A 14,463-nucleotide genomic window follows, 5' to 3' on the forward strand; every position below is an offset into this window, starting at 1 on the left:
GAACTAGAGAGCATAGGTTTAGGGTGAGAGGGGAAAGATATAAAAAAGATCTAAGGGGCAACGTTTTCACACAGAGGGTGGTTAATGTTTGGAATGCGCTGCCTGTGGGAGTGGTAGAGTCGGAATCATTGGCGACCTTTAAGCGGCATTTGGATAGGTACATGGATGGGTACTTAATCTAGGTTAGAAGTTCGGCACAACATCGTGGGCCGAAGGGCCTGTTCTGTGCTGTATTGTTCTATGTTCTATGTTCTATGTTCTATACCTTCTGCTCTTACAATCTATGTCATGACTGGTTAGATTACTTACAGTGTGGAAACAGGCCCTTCGGCCCAACAAGTCCACACCGGCCCGCCGAAGCGCAACCCACCCAGATCCGTTCCCCTACATTTATCCCTTCACCTAACACAACGGGCAATTTAGCATGGCCAATTCACCTAACCTGCACATTTTTGGACTGTGGGAGGAAACCGGAGCACCCGGAGGAAACCCACACAGACACGGGGAGAATGTGCAAACTCCACACAGTTAGTCACCTGAAGCGGGAATTGAACCCGTGTCTCTAGTGCTGTGAGGCAGCAGTGCTAACCACTGTGCCACTGTGCCGCCCTTAAGACAAGTGTCCGAAATACCATCTTGACTACCTTGTTAATCTGTCCTTCCACTTTCCAGGATGTGTGGACAAAGATCCCAAAGTCCCTATGTTACTTTGAGTTTTTAAGTTTCCTGCCATTCATTGAGTACTCCCTTATTTTGTTACTTCTTCCAATGTGCATTGCCTCAAATTTATCAGAGTTAAATTCCATCTATCACTGTTCTGTCCATCTGACCAGGCTATTTATATCCTTCTGTAACTTAACACCTTCCTTCTCACTGTTAACCACCCAGCTAATCTTTATGTCATCTATAAACTTACTTATCATCTCCCTCATATTCTCATCTACATAATTTATTTATATCACAAACAATAAGACCTAGTACTGATCCTTTTGGTAAACCACTGGATACTGATCTCCAGTCACACAAATAGCATTCCACCATGATCATTTGTCTCCTGCCATTAAGCAAATTTTGAATCCAGCTTGTCAAATTACCCTGGATCCCATGTGCTTTTACTGTTACCAGTCTCCCATGTCAAATACTTTGCTGAAATCTATATAAGCTGCATTAACTGCACTATCCTCATCACATACTCGGTTCCCTCCTTGAAAAATTCCCTCTGACAATGCCAAGCTGACTATCCCTGATCAAACGTTGCCTCTCCAAGTGGAGATTGTCTTCTTCACTATTTTCTCCAATAATTTCCGTATCACCGATGTGAGACACATTGGCCTGTAATTCCTAAGTCTGTCTTTACCATCCTTCTTGTAGAGTGTAACCACATGTACTTCAATCCTCTTATACCTGTCCTATGGCCAGAGAGAAATTAAAAATTTGGGTCTTAGCCCCTGTAAGTTCCTCCCTGGTCTCCTACAGCAGCTTGGGAGAAATATACAGATCTCGGGATTTCTCCATTTTTATATTGTCAAAAACTCCGATATCTCCTCACTCTCTATGTCAATTTACTCAAGAACCTCATAGACATTCTTCTCAAGTTCTGTCCCTGCTTCCTCCTTCTCCCAAGTAAAGACAGATGTGAAGTGCTCATTTAGCACTGACTACATGCACATATTGCCCACTTGGTCCCATTCAGTTAATTGAATCTGTATCAGTCAGAAAAGTGTGATCCAGCTTATTCCTGCTTTCCAATTTGCTAGATTATATCACTACTAATAAATATACAAGTAGTTTTTAAAATGTGACATGGGTTTCTGCCTTCACCACCTTTTCATTGTGTTATAGAGCTCCACCAAGCTCTGACTTAAAGTCAAATTCTCATTAATTCCTCTAACCCTTTATCATGAAAACACATCATCATCCCAAATGTCTGCCAAACCACCCACCTTAACATCATTAATGTTCACAGTCGATTAGATATGGTCAAGGCAAAGACTGATTCACTTTATTTAACTCCTACTTTTAGGATTCACCTCTCATTTTCAACATGTGTTTAGATGTGTGACGATTATTTTTTCTCACATTTTAGTAGCCAATGATCTCTCTCTTCCTTTAACTGTTGAAAATCTAGTTAAATTGGCTCCTTTTAAAGATAAAAACTTTTGACTTGGAAAAGGTGTCCCTGAAAGAAGCAATCTTTTTTAAATTAACTTTGTTGAAACCAACCAAGGGAGGGATTGAATGAAGAGAACAACCAGGTCATCACTCCTCATCCAGGAGATTAACAAATTGGGGGGACTCATGTGGAAACTAGTCATAATACCTTCTACTGGCTACTTTCAATCTATTTTGCACTTCAGTTACTGAGCTGATATTTGAGTACCATTCTGAGTTCTGATACTAACACAAAGCTGGCACCTCACTGGGCAGAGAAATTGGAATTCTACATGTCTCTGCTCTGCTAGTCGTAAGTGCTCACTTAAAAGCACTCAGGTTGCATATTAACATCAGCAGAGAGTGAATATTGCTGACTCTCTCCTATTATGAAATTTTATTTAGAAAGTAATAGACATTTCACCAAAAGCACTTGTGATGTTGCATCATGAAGTAGGAAGACACAAGTGTGAAACTGCTCATGTAAATTGGGAGCTGGAAAATCGCCAGCCCAGTTGACACCTCAACTGTTTTTATGTTCTTTGAATCATTAGGTGGAGTTGTCAAATGTGCTGGAGCTGCTGAATTTTGTGTAAATGATATTAACACGCAGTTCGTATTTAACTCTTGCAGGCTAACATTGTAATCTTATTACATCACCACCATTCGCCTCAACCAAGCATCTAAAGCTGCTCAATGGAGAACAAATTGTGCAGAAAAAGTGGATAAAGAAAAACTATTTGCTCTGCTCAAGAGTTTAGAAAAATTAGAGTGATTCTTAAAATTAGATCAAGGTTATTTGTCAGTTGATGTCACAAACCACATCTTGATTCAAAAGATAGTGGTCATCTGGAACTCTGAAAAAGCTACTGAAGCTGATGATCAATTGAAAATTTCAAAACTGTGTTTTTTTTTAAAAATGATGTATATTGAGGATTGAAGAACCAATGTGGGTTGATAGAGTTAAGATATGAATTACAGAACAGGGCTGAAAGGCCTCCTCCTCCTCCTCCCATTCTCCCAGCTGGTTTCCTTATTTTGCAATGTACTTGGGACCAGCTAACCATCTCCATCAAAAGTAGACATCTCAGACAGTGCAGCACTCCTTCAGGACAGGGAAATAGGGATAATCCGGGAAATTATAGACTAGTGAGTCTCACATCAGTGGTTGGGAAGCTATTGGACAGGATTCATGGTGCATGCATTTTGGAAAAGCATGGTCTAATTAGGGACAGTCAGCACGGCTTTGTTCAGGGCAGGTCATGTCTGATTAATTTGATTGATTTTTTTTGAGGCAGTGGATGTTGTTTCCATGGATTTTATTTCGAAAAGGTCCCTCATGGTAGGCTCGTCGAGAAGATTAATATGCTTGGGATCCACAGAGACTTGACCATTTGGATTCAGAATTGGCTTGCCTATAGAAGACGGAGGATAGTGGTCATCAAGCTCCAGGCTGAATACTTTCCATCTAGCACCATCCTCTGTCTTCTATGGGCCAGCCAATTCTGTATCCAGACAGCCAGATTTTTCTGTATCTCATGCCTCTGTTATGGGGAAAATAACCAATCTCGGAGTCAGAGTCGGGATTCAATGACAGACTTTATTGTACAAGAAAATACTGGAGCTCAGGGAGAGAAAGACATCAACATCACAGTGGTCATCTGCTATTCTTCTCTCCACCCGGAGCACGTCAAGATACTTTTATACATCTTGTGATACAGCAGGTCAGTGATGAGATTATTGTCTTTGTAACATAATTTGTTTATGGCAATCACTGCAGAATCGTTGATAGTTTTGATACAGCCATTGTCAGTTCCAGCGCAGCCTTTGTTAATTTCAGCGCAGTTGTTGTTAGTTTCAATGCAAGCATTGTCAGTTTCAATGTCTGCGTGGAAGTCCATTCATGTAGTAATGGGCGCAAATTGCTCTTCCTGAGAAGGATGCTTACTGCAGCTCTGGCTGTTAGCATTTCTATCAAAGGTGTTGGCTGGACCCAGACACTTCGGCAAACAGTGTATGTTACTCGTGTGTATTCTCTCTCCCACCTGCCTTAAACTAATCAACTGGGTTGTGAATGTATTTTGCTGGCATTCTGGTGTCCCCAGGTAGTATCTGTATTTGTTCTGCTGTCTCTCTCCATATTGTGGTCTAGTGGCCATTTTGTGTGTCAAGTGGCCAACTGATGGCTCAGCGGCCACCTTCTGTGTCCATGTGCCTAGTGTCACCCTGCCTCGAGCCATCTTCCACTTCACTCCGCCATTTGTGGCTAAGGAGGCGACTTCGGAGATCTCCCACACACCACCCAATTTACATGTAGAGGTAGGACATCTCTAGGAGCTCCTCCTCCTAAGGGGTAGCATGGAGTGCCAGTTTTGTTGGGGGATCTTTCATGGTGACACTCACTGCTGGTACAGTTCTTGTCAGTAGTGCCTTACAGCAGAACTTTAAACACACTTGGCCCACACAGCATGCCAGCAATGAGGAGAACTATCCCGTGTGCCAAATAGGGTCCCCAAGATTTACCTATCAACCAATTTAGCCAGCTGTCTGTGATTGTGGCTCCCTGTCGAAAATTATCGAGTTGTTCTTGGATATTTTTGATGGCTTCTGCAATGTTATAAGAGACATCAATAAAATGGGTGATACAAGGACGGCACGGTGGCTAAGTGCGGAACGGTGGCTTAGTGGTTAGCACTGCTCCTCACAGCACCAGGGTCCCAGGTTCAATTCCAGCCTTGGGAGTGTGGAGTTTGCACATTCTCCCCATGTCTGCATGGGCTCCGGTTTCCTCCCACAATCCAACGATGTGCATGTCAGGTGAATTGGTCTTGCTAAATTGCCCATTAGTGTTAGGAGGGAAATGGTTCTGGGTGGGTTACTCTTCGGAGGGTCGGTGTGGACTGGTTGGTCTGAAGGGCCTGGTTCCACATTGTAAGGAATCTAATTGTCACCAATAATTGTACAAACTCCCCCTTGCTGTGCTAATTGATAATCCACCACGTAACGTGTCAGCTGTGTGTAGAGTCTGAGTTCAGCCAGCTCTGTATTAATTTCTTCCAGATCTTTTGAGGTACTTTTGACTAAGATAGTCAGGCCACATGCAAGGTAATTTCGGTTTTTAGTGCTGACAACCCCTACAGCACCCCCAAAGATAGAGATCCCAAGAATCCATATCCCAATGATGACCCCAATGATGAGGCGGCACGGTGGCTCAGTGGTTAGCACTGCTGCCTCACAACACCAGGAACCCAGGATCAATTCCAGCCTCGGGCGACTGTCTGTGTGTAGTTTGCACATTCTCCTCGTGTCTGCATGGGTTTCCTCCGGGTGCTCCGGTTTCCTCCCACAGTCTAAAGATGGTGAATTGGCCATTCTAAATTGCCCATAGTGTTAGCTACATTAGCCAAAGGGAAATGGGTCTGGGTGGGTTACTCTTTGGAGAGTCAGTGTGGACTTGTTGGGCCGAAGGGCCTGTTTCCATGCTGTAGAGGATCTAATCTAATCTAATCAAAACCCCAAAGAGGTGGGCACTTGCCAGTCAGCACAGAATTCCTGACTAATAGAGCGGGTCACTATCCTTCTCTGAACATGTCCCCCACTGGGGCGTGGTACCATAAGGGATGTAATTGTCCGTATTGCGAACAGGTTTGGGAGGTCTGGGGTATCTGTCACATAAGTCCCCTTAAATATAAAAAGAAATCCCTTCATTACTCAGTAACATACATTGTCCTGTCTTTCCATCTGTCTGTCCACCCATGTTGCCCCTGATCCCCCGGGTGCTCCCTCGAGCTGGTGAGTATCGAACGGGTGCATCCATGTGGTAGAGCTGATGTGGGTGCCATTGCGCTGACCACATATGAATTGTCTGTCTGCGGTCACATTCAAGCATGCCTGCTCGCTGTAGGTGCAGGTAAACTGTCCCCTAGTGACCGTATAGTGTTGATAAGTGCACTGACTCTGGACGCATGAGAACCAGAGCATAAACGCATCCCCATCCCTGCCCTGTGAAACAAAGTGGGTTATTACCAGGTTTTAATGGTCTTCCCTTCCCTAGGCTGGGGGGCCCCGGTCCAATGGGCTGGTGGTCCTGTTCAGCTGCGCACATCTACCCTGGAGTCCCCGCTTATACTTCCCTATCTGCCCTTTACATTGCGCTCCTGAGGTGTCTACTGTATACAGGTCGCGAGGAGTCCACACCGGGGTGGCCACAAATAGGGATTCCACTGAGCGTGCCAGTGGGTAGGGGACAGTTCAGTTCCCATGCAAGCTGAGGTGGGTTTTATAGAAGAGGTTATCCTCAAATCCTGACATGCTCCCGACAGTTGTGACACTTAAACATAGTGAGATACATACAGATATATACATTTTGCAGTCAAAATAAAGTTAACAGTCAAAGTCTTTGCTTGTGTCAGGAAGTGCAGTCATGTTTCTGTGTGGTTTGCTCTGTTGGGTTGTTGGTACTCCCTCTAGGATGGCCGTCTTGTCCGCCGTTCCTGTCTGCACCTGGGAAATGGTCAATGACATTAGTTTGGTCACAGGAGTCTTTAAATGGTTTTAGTTCGGTCCTGTGCTTCCATGTGCCTTTTCCTTTAATAGCTATACAGGCACAGGTGTCCCCACTTATCACCACGTCGTATGGCCCATTCCACTTTGGGCCAAAGTCTGGTTTGTCAATACTCGCACTAGGACGCGGCTTCCTGCTGCTGGGACCTCAGGGAAGATTTCGGGTTCCCCTGCCTTGTCCTTTTTGTCTTGTTTATCAATTACAAGTTTCTGCATCCCTTTCAGTTGGGTGCTCAATTCTATCACATATCGCCTAATTTTGTATTTTAGTGGATCCATGTCAGTGCCACCTGTGATTATTGTCTCTGGCAATTGCATTGCTCGCTCGGTCATTAATTCATATGGTGTTAGCCCAGTTGCCTGATTCATGGTGGCTCTTAATTTCATTAATAAGGCTGGCAGCACTTTAGCCCATGTTCTGACTGGGATTTGTATAGCCTCAGCTAAAGTATTTTTTGAGCGTTCTATTCATTCTCTCTACCATTCCTGAGCTCTGGGGGTGATAGGGGATGTGAAAGTTTGTCTAATGCCGAGTAATTGGCAGACAGTCTTCATGACCTTGCCTGTAAAATGTGTCCCTTGGTCGGAGTCGATCTGGAGGGGTATCCCCAACCTAGGGATTACCTCCTCTGCTAATATTCTGGCTACAGGGGTCACAGTGCAGCTTTTGGTTGGGAATGCCTCTATTCACTGGATGAATTGATCTATAATGACCAGGCAGTATGTTTTTCCAAGGGAGGGTGGTAGTGGCTCTGAAAATCTACCTGAAGGTGTTCCCAGGGTCCACTTGTTCTGGGCTGGTGTCCATCTAAACTTTTATGGGACTCCCTGGGTTATGTTGTGTACAAACCATGCTTCTACAGCAGTACTTGGCCACGTCTCTTCCCATTTCCTCCCACCACCACTGTCTCCCTCAGCTTGCTATCATGGCCTCTCTACCTTATGGGAGAGCCTGTGGTGCAGTTCGAGCAATGTGTTCTGTATACACGCTGGTGCTCCCATCTTGTCTGCTCACCTCCAGATACCATCCTCCGCTTTGAATGCCCCCTGCAGTTCCCATTTCTCTCTCTTCCTGCAGGATGTCCTCCTGTAGCTGCTGAATTTGGATAGCATCTTTCGCTAATTCAATAGTGGCTATTGCAGTCTCTTCTTGCTCTAGGGCTTTCTGAGTTGCTTGGTCTGCTGCCTGGTTTCCTTTGACATTTAGTCAATTTGGGCTCCCTTTTGCTGGGTCCTTTTGATGGGCTTTTATTTTTATTACTGCAGCCTCTTCTCGCTGTTCACTGGCATGCAATAGTGTCTGAATTCTTAATTGGTGTCTGATAGGGGATCCCTCCACAGTGGTGAACCCTCTTCTACCCCATGCCACCATTTAGTCATGGACTGCAACAAAGGCATATTGACCATCAGTGTAGATATTCACAGATTTTCCTTTTGCTAGTTCCAGTGCTTTGGTGAGTGCTACCAGTTCTGCTACCTGTGTGGACTGACTTACATCAATCCTTCTGGAAATAACTGTTTCTAACTTATCATTTACCATAGCCCATTCTGTTCAGGGTGACCCTGCTATGTATTTTCATGACCCGTCCAAAAAGAGAGTCTCCTCAACTATTCTATGGGGGGTATCTTTTACTTGCCCCTCATCCTCATCCTGATCTATATCCCCACAGTTGTGCGGTTCCCATGCAAATAGAATTCACTAGGCTGGGTTTTCTCCCATATCCCTATTACCACGGACTGACTTGGGGGTAAAAGAACTGCCTCCCATTTTCCCCTTCTCATATTGGAGACGTCCCTCAGTTTCCCTGTGTTTATCATCTCTACCAGGGTGTGTTTAGTGTGAAGGATGACATTCCCTGTCACCCCTAACGGCCCAAGCAGCACAGCCTAATGCTGCTATGCACCTGGGCAACCCAGTGACTATTGGCTCTTCTGTAGTTGAGTTGTACCCTACGGGCCTTCACCTGCTACCATGGTCTTGGGTGACCACTGCGAAGTAAAATCCTCCCTCATTATTACAGTGGATGTGAAAATCCTTCTGGGATCTGGCAGGTCTAGCCCAGGGGCCGATATGAGTTGAGTTTTAAGCTGACAGTATGCCTCCTCCTATTCTGGTTCCAGGTTACAGGTTCCAAGTTCTTTAATTAATCTCTGGATTGGTTCAGCCAATTTTGCGAACTCGGGTATAAAGCTCCGACTGTTGTTGAATAGCCCTAAGACCTTTCTGACTCCCCTGACAGTGGCAGGTCATGGCATCTGTTGGATTGCCTTCTTGTAGTTATTGAGCATTTCTTTGAGTCCCTGGGTTATGAGGTGTCCCAGGTATAAGACTTGTGTTTTGCCACTTTGTGCCTTTGTGAGGCTGACTTTTAACCCTGCGGTTGACAATTCATGCAATACTAGGCATAAAGCTTCCTGGTGTCCTGACCCAGACCCTGAAGCAATTAGGATATCATCTACATACTGGAAGGCAGCGCTACCCTCTGGTAAATCAACTCTCTTCAGAATGTCGCTCATCACTCTGTGAAAAATAGTGGGGCTGATGTGGCACCCTTGTGGCAGGCGAGTCCACGTGTACTGCCTGTCCCTTACTGTAAAAGTGAATTTGTTCTGGGACTCAGGGTGTAATGGGATAGACCAGAAATAATTGGCTTTGTCTAAAAGAGTAAAAATCTTGTGCTTAGGGGCCAAGCCATTTAAGATGGTGGAGGGGTCTGCTACAATGGCGTGCAATTTGGGGATGACCTTGTTTAGTCCTGTATAATCAATGGTGAGCCTGTAGCACCCATCAGGCTTTCGTACTAGCTACATTGAGGAATTAGTTATACTTGTGGTTTCTTTTAGGATTCCCTGTTTCACTAGTTCTTACACTATCTTCACAATTGCTTTTTCTACTTCAGGTTTTATTGGGTATTGCCAATGGGGCTTATGCTCTAATCCGGGATCCCTTATCGGGGCTATGTTAACTAGACCTGTATCTAACTTTGTTTCTGCCCATGCTCTGGGGACGGAGGCACATATGGTTCCGAATCCCCCTTTTTGAGGTTCTAGTCCCTACTGGTGACTGTAGCCACTTTAATAGTTTCAAGCTGGCTTGTAAGTTTCCCAATCTCAGTCTTCTGACCGTCCTGTCTGGGCCAAAAAATTCCCCTTCTGCACAATTGATTAGAACATTATATTCTTTCATGAGATTGTTGCCCATTTTGGTGCCCTCATTATTTTGGCATACATAGAATTTCATGGGGATATACAGGTAGTTTTGCTTAGGTAAGCTGGTGTTTTATCCCCTCCTACCCCAGTTAAGTGAACCATTTTATTTGTGTGTGGTAAGTTTGTGATAGATACGGCCGCTCCTGTGTCTACTCGCATTTCACATTTCCTCACTCCTATTACTTGCCCTCACGAATGGGGACAGCTGGTTGCTGCAGTATTTTACATTGTTCCCTGGTCTATCTCCTGCTTGTGGGACCCTACACAATCTAGTAAAGTGTCCCTGCTGGCCACATTTGTGACAGGATCATTTCATTCTATTCTCACCTCCATTCCAGTAGGCTGCTTTGTGAAGTCTTGCCTTTATTGCAGGAACTTCTGCATCCTGCACCCTGCTAGCCCACTCGACTAGGTCATCATAATCCTGGGACATTATTACTCCCATTTTTGGGATAGCTTGGTCGGCGCTAGAGAGCCCATCTTTAAATGAATGCCTGGTCCCCCCGATCTGGGTTTGCTTGCCCTGAGCATTCTTGATAGACCCTAAATAATTGTTCCCCATATTGAGAGGTTCCTTCCTCTTTCAGTTGCTTAGTGGTCGCGATCTAGCTGCGGTTCGTGGGAGCATTTCCTAGCACCCACTGGATTTCTTCTTTAAAGTCGGTGAAGGGGGCCTCCTGCGCATCTACCTCAGTTGTGAAGGCAATGGCATGTGTTCACCATCTCCCCTTAAAATCTCAGGCTGCTGTGGCATCGGGTCCATCAGCTACTGCCTCCACTTGTCTGCTGGGCAATCTGCCTTGACCAACTGGTGTACGTCCCTCAGGTGTCCTACCTATACAGTATCCAGCACTTTTCAGAACCTGATATAATTTGCACAGGGAGGCCATCATCTGCTGCCGCTCCCCTGGGGTGAATGGTTTATGATTTGCTTTGCATTGTGATTCTGTCCCTCCTGTGGTAACAGGCGTTAAGTTATAATCTTGCATGGTTCGTCCAACAGAGGAAGCAGTTTCGTAGGAGGGGAGAATGCCAACTTCTCTCTCCTCTTGCATTCTTTCTAATGTGAATTCTAGATCCTTTATCCTGCTCTCCAGCTCTTTAATTTGTTCATGATCCTTTCTCCACCTACTCATGGAGGCACTCACTTGTTCAATTAGGTTGGCTGATTGGTATACAAACATTATCCCTATCTTTTTAGTATTATTCCATTTCTGCTTATCTATCCATTCGCTTTGTTGTGCTAATATCTAAGATGGGTCCCATCCACTTTTCTTCATTTGCTCTGTCAACCCTTGTCTGTCTGTCTTGTATTTCTCAATAAGGGAACCTGCAGTGTCCCCTTTAAAACTTTAATCTGTCATTTAACAGATTGTGTACCCCCAGATATCATCGACAGAAAGTGTTCCTAACCAGTGGGGACTTCTTTACCCCCTAGCTAAACATACTGTCCCAGCACTGTCCGTAGGGCCGTAGCAACCTCCTAGCAAGGTGTATTCTCTACTGGTAGGACTTCTCTACCCTCCTGGCCACCATTACTAGTCAGTACCTCTCAGGCTGCTGAGAATGCTGGCTCAATAGGTGTGCTCTCTACCGGTGGGACATCTCTACCCTCCTGGCCACCTCTACTGACCCAACACCTCCTGATAGGCCCAGAAACTTACCTTTAGCTCAGTGTGCTCTCTACTGGTGGGACTCTTTATCCTCCCAGCCACCACCACTACTCAAGTTCTGATGTTCTACTATGGACTGACAGTGGCCACGCTCCCCACTTTGGTAACATGCAGTACACTGAGGTTTGGCTCTTGGTCAGATTGATCAGCTCCTCTTCCTCACCATATTTGAAATTACAAGTACAAACAGCACCCAATTGTTAACTTAAACTCTAACTGGACTCTGCATTGTTTGCCCCTACATAGTCCAATGTTACCTGACTTTGCCACTTGTGCTTTACAACTCCGAGTGCCCCTCGGCGCCTCAATTCCCACTTCACGGGGGGGTGGGGGGCTACCCTTCTTAACAACTGGTTAGGGCAGGGCTTTTGAGACAGACATGACCTTGTCCTCTGGCTGTTTCAACACAAGCAGCAGGTTCTTACAACGGTTAGTACAGTTAGACACTTATTCTCCACAGAAATGCACGTAAAACATTTTAACTCAGTACTGCAGCAAATCAGACATTACAATCCATATACCTTTTAAACTCTGTCCTTGGCCCGATCTGACTCTTCCCATTTGCAGATACAAATTGGTTCTTACCTCTTCGATCAGGGCACCATTATTAAGAACCCTACTCACAGCACCAAGTGTTGTGGGGAAAATCACCAGTCTCGGAGTCAGAATTGGGGTTCAACGACAGAGTTTATTGCACAAGGCAATACCGGAGCTCCGGGGACAGAAAGACACCCAACAGCGCAATGGTCAGCTGCGAGTCTTCTCTCCACCTGGAGCATATTTTTATACATCCTGTGATACAAGTCAGTGATGAGATTATTGTTTTTGTAACATGATCTGTTTATTGCAGAATCGTTGTTAATTTTGATAGTCATTGTCAGTTCCAGCGTAGTCTTTGTTAATTTCAGGGCGATTGTTGACAGTTTCAATGCAGACATTGTCAGTTTCAATGACTACTGGCGTAATCAGCAGGATGAAGGGCTTTTGCCCGAAACGTCGATTTCAAAGCTTTTCGGATGCTGCCTGAATTGCTGTGCTCTTCCAGCACCACTGATCCAGAATCCCATTGTCAGTTTCAGTGTCTGCGCAGAAGTCCATTGCTGTGGTAATGGGCACTAATCGCTCTTCCTGAGAAGAATGATTACTGCAGCCCTGGCTATTAGCACTTTGATTTAAGTCTGTATCCAACAGTTAGCATTTCTGTCAAAGGCATTGGCTTGACCCAGACACTTCAGCAGGCAGTGTACGTTACTCATGTGTATGCTCTCCCCCACCTGCCTTAAACTAATCAATTAGGTTGTGAGTGCATTGTGCTGACATTCTGGTGGCCCCAGGCAGTGTCTGTATTTGCTCTGCTGTCTCTCTCCATACTGTGGTCTGGTGGCCATTTTGTGTGTCAAGTGGCCAACTGATGGCTCAGCGGCCACCTCGTGTGTCCATGTGCCTAGTGTCACTGCCACGTGCCATCTCCCATGTCACCTCCTTACTTTCTGAATGAGCCTACAAACCTTATCAAACGCCTTGTTAAAATCCATGTACACCACAACCACTGTTCCACCTTCATCAACGTGTTTTGTCACATCCTTCAAGAATACAATAAGGTTTGTGAGGCATGACCTGCCCCTCGCAAAGTCATGCTGATATAATGCAACAATTTGAGTTATCAATTTGGAGAATCTAATTTTCATTCTCTGAAGCTTTACCAATGATGCTTATGATCCATTTGATGTGTTCTCCAGGTAAAATCTTTATTTTCTGGTTTACAGACAGATTCATCAGCTGTGTCATGAGATTAACAAAAGGGAAGGGACAAGGAGCTTCTTCCCAAAGAGGTAAAAGAGTGAAACTTATATATGATGAAAACAAAATGCAAGAGTTATGGAGATGAAGAATTCTGGAAAACAAACATCAGGTGTAATCCCCAATTTAAGAACAAATGATTGCACATTCTAGTCCTGATGTGGACCTTGGACTGTGTACCTCTCTATTCCTGTCTGCTCAGCTTTTGAGCCCATCATATGATCGATAGAATCCCTACGGTGTGTGAAAGTAGGCCATTCAGTCCCCTCAAAGATCCACCCACCCAGACTCACTCTCCTATTCTATCCCCTATCCCTGTAACCCTGTATAACCCATGGTTAATCCACCCAACCTACACCTCCATTCCAGCTAACCTGTACACTTTTGGACTGAAAGTTTCTATTGAGCAATGTGTTGAGTATGTAACCTGATGTTGCTGTGCACTCTCTATTACTCACATTGTCTGACATTAATGGTCATGAAAATCTTTTGGCTGGAGAAAGCCAAATGTGGTCCCTGTGCCCCATTGCCCACCATGCTCAGCCTGCACATTTGAAGAAGACTGGGTATAAGGTGAGCAATGCCCCTCTCCCAAGGCAGGTGGGAACCAACTTAAATGTACAAGTTAGACTCATTGCAATATTTAAGATTGTCACACTGCTCCCACACAAGTTAACCTTTGAATTTATCTGCTTAAAGAGGGCATCCTAAACTGCTCTGAAAGCAAAGTGCAGAGGTTTTGGCCTCCCTTCCACCAAAATATTTTAGGGGTGGGGGTGTGTATATAATAAAGCAGGTGGCCAACACACGGCCTTTCCAATTATACCTGAGCTATCTCTATAGTAATGGGAGGCAAGGGAGTGGAGGGCATTGCTGTTTAGGCATCAGGGAACCTGGTTGCTCTTTGGCCTGTTGAAGCTTCTGCCATAATGTGTCAGTCTGTGGGGGAGGGCAAACAGCTCTACAGTTTTGATAGCTCAAGTCTGCTGCCAGGTAGGAACATTGGGGTGGTATCCTGTGCCCAACAGGACACCCTCTCACACCATTCCACCTCATGATGGTACCC

General features: G+C 45.1%; 1 protein-coding gene across 2 annotated transcripts in view; it reads left to right on the forward strand.

Annotated features, from left to right (window-relative positions):
- The window catches only part of LOC122556775 (lymphocyte cytosolic protein 2-like), a 159,046-nt gene that overhangs the window by 66,746 nt on the left and 77,837 nt on the right, over positions 1-14,463 (forward strand). For both annotated transcript variants that reach the window (XM_043703923.1, XM_043703925.1), the window contains exon 4: positions 13,364-13,429. In XM_043703923.1, the coding sequence (XP_043559858.1) occupies positions 13,364-13,429 (66 nt within the window). The remainder of the gene's footprint in view (positions 1-13,363; positions 13,430-14,463) is intronic.

Source organism: Chiloscyllium plagiosum, chromosome 14, assembly GCF_004010195.1.
Source record: "Chiloscyllium plagiosum isolate BGI_BamShark_2017 chromosome 14, ASM401019v2, whole genome shotgun sequence".
Taxonomy (NCBI): domain Eukaryota; kingdom Metazoa; phylum Chordata; class Chondrichthyes; order Orectolobiformes; family Hemiscylliidae; genus Chiloscyllium; species Chiloscyllium plagiosum.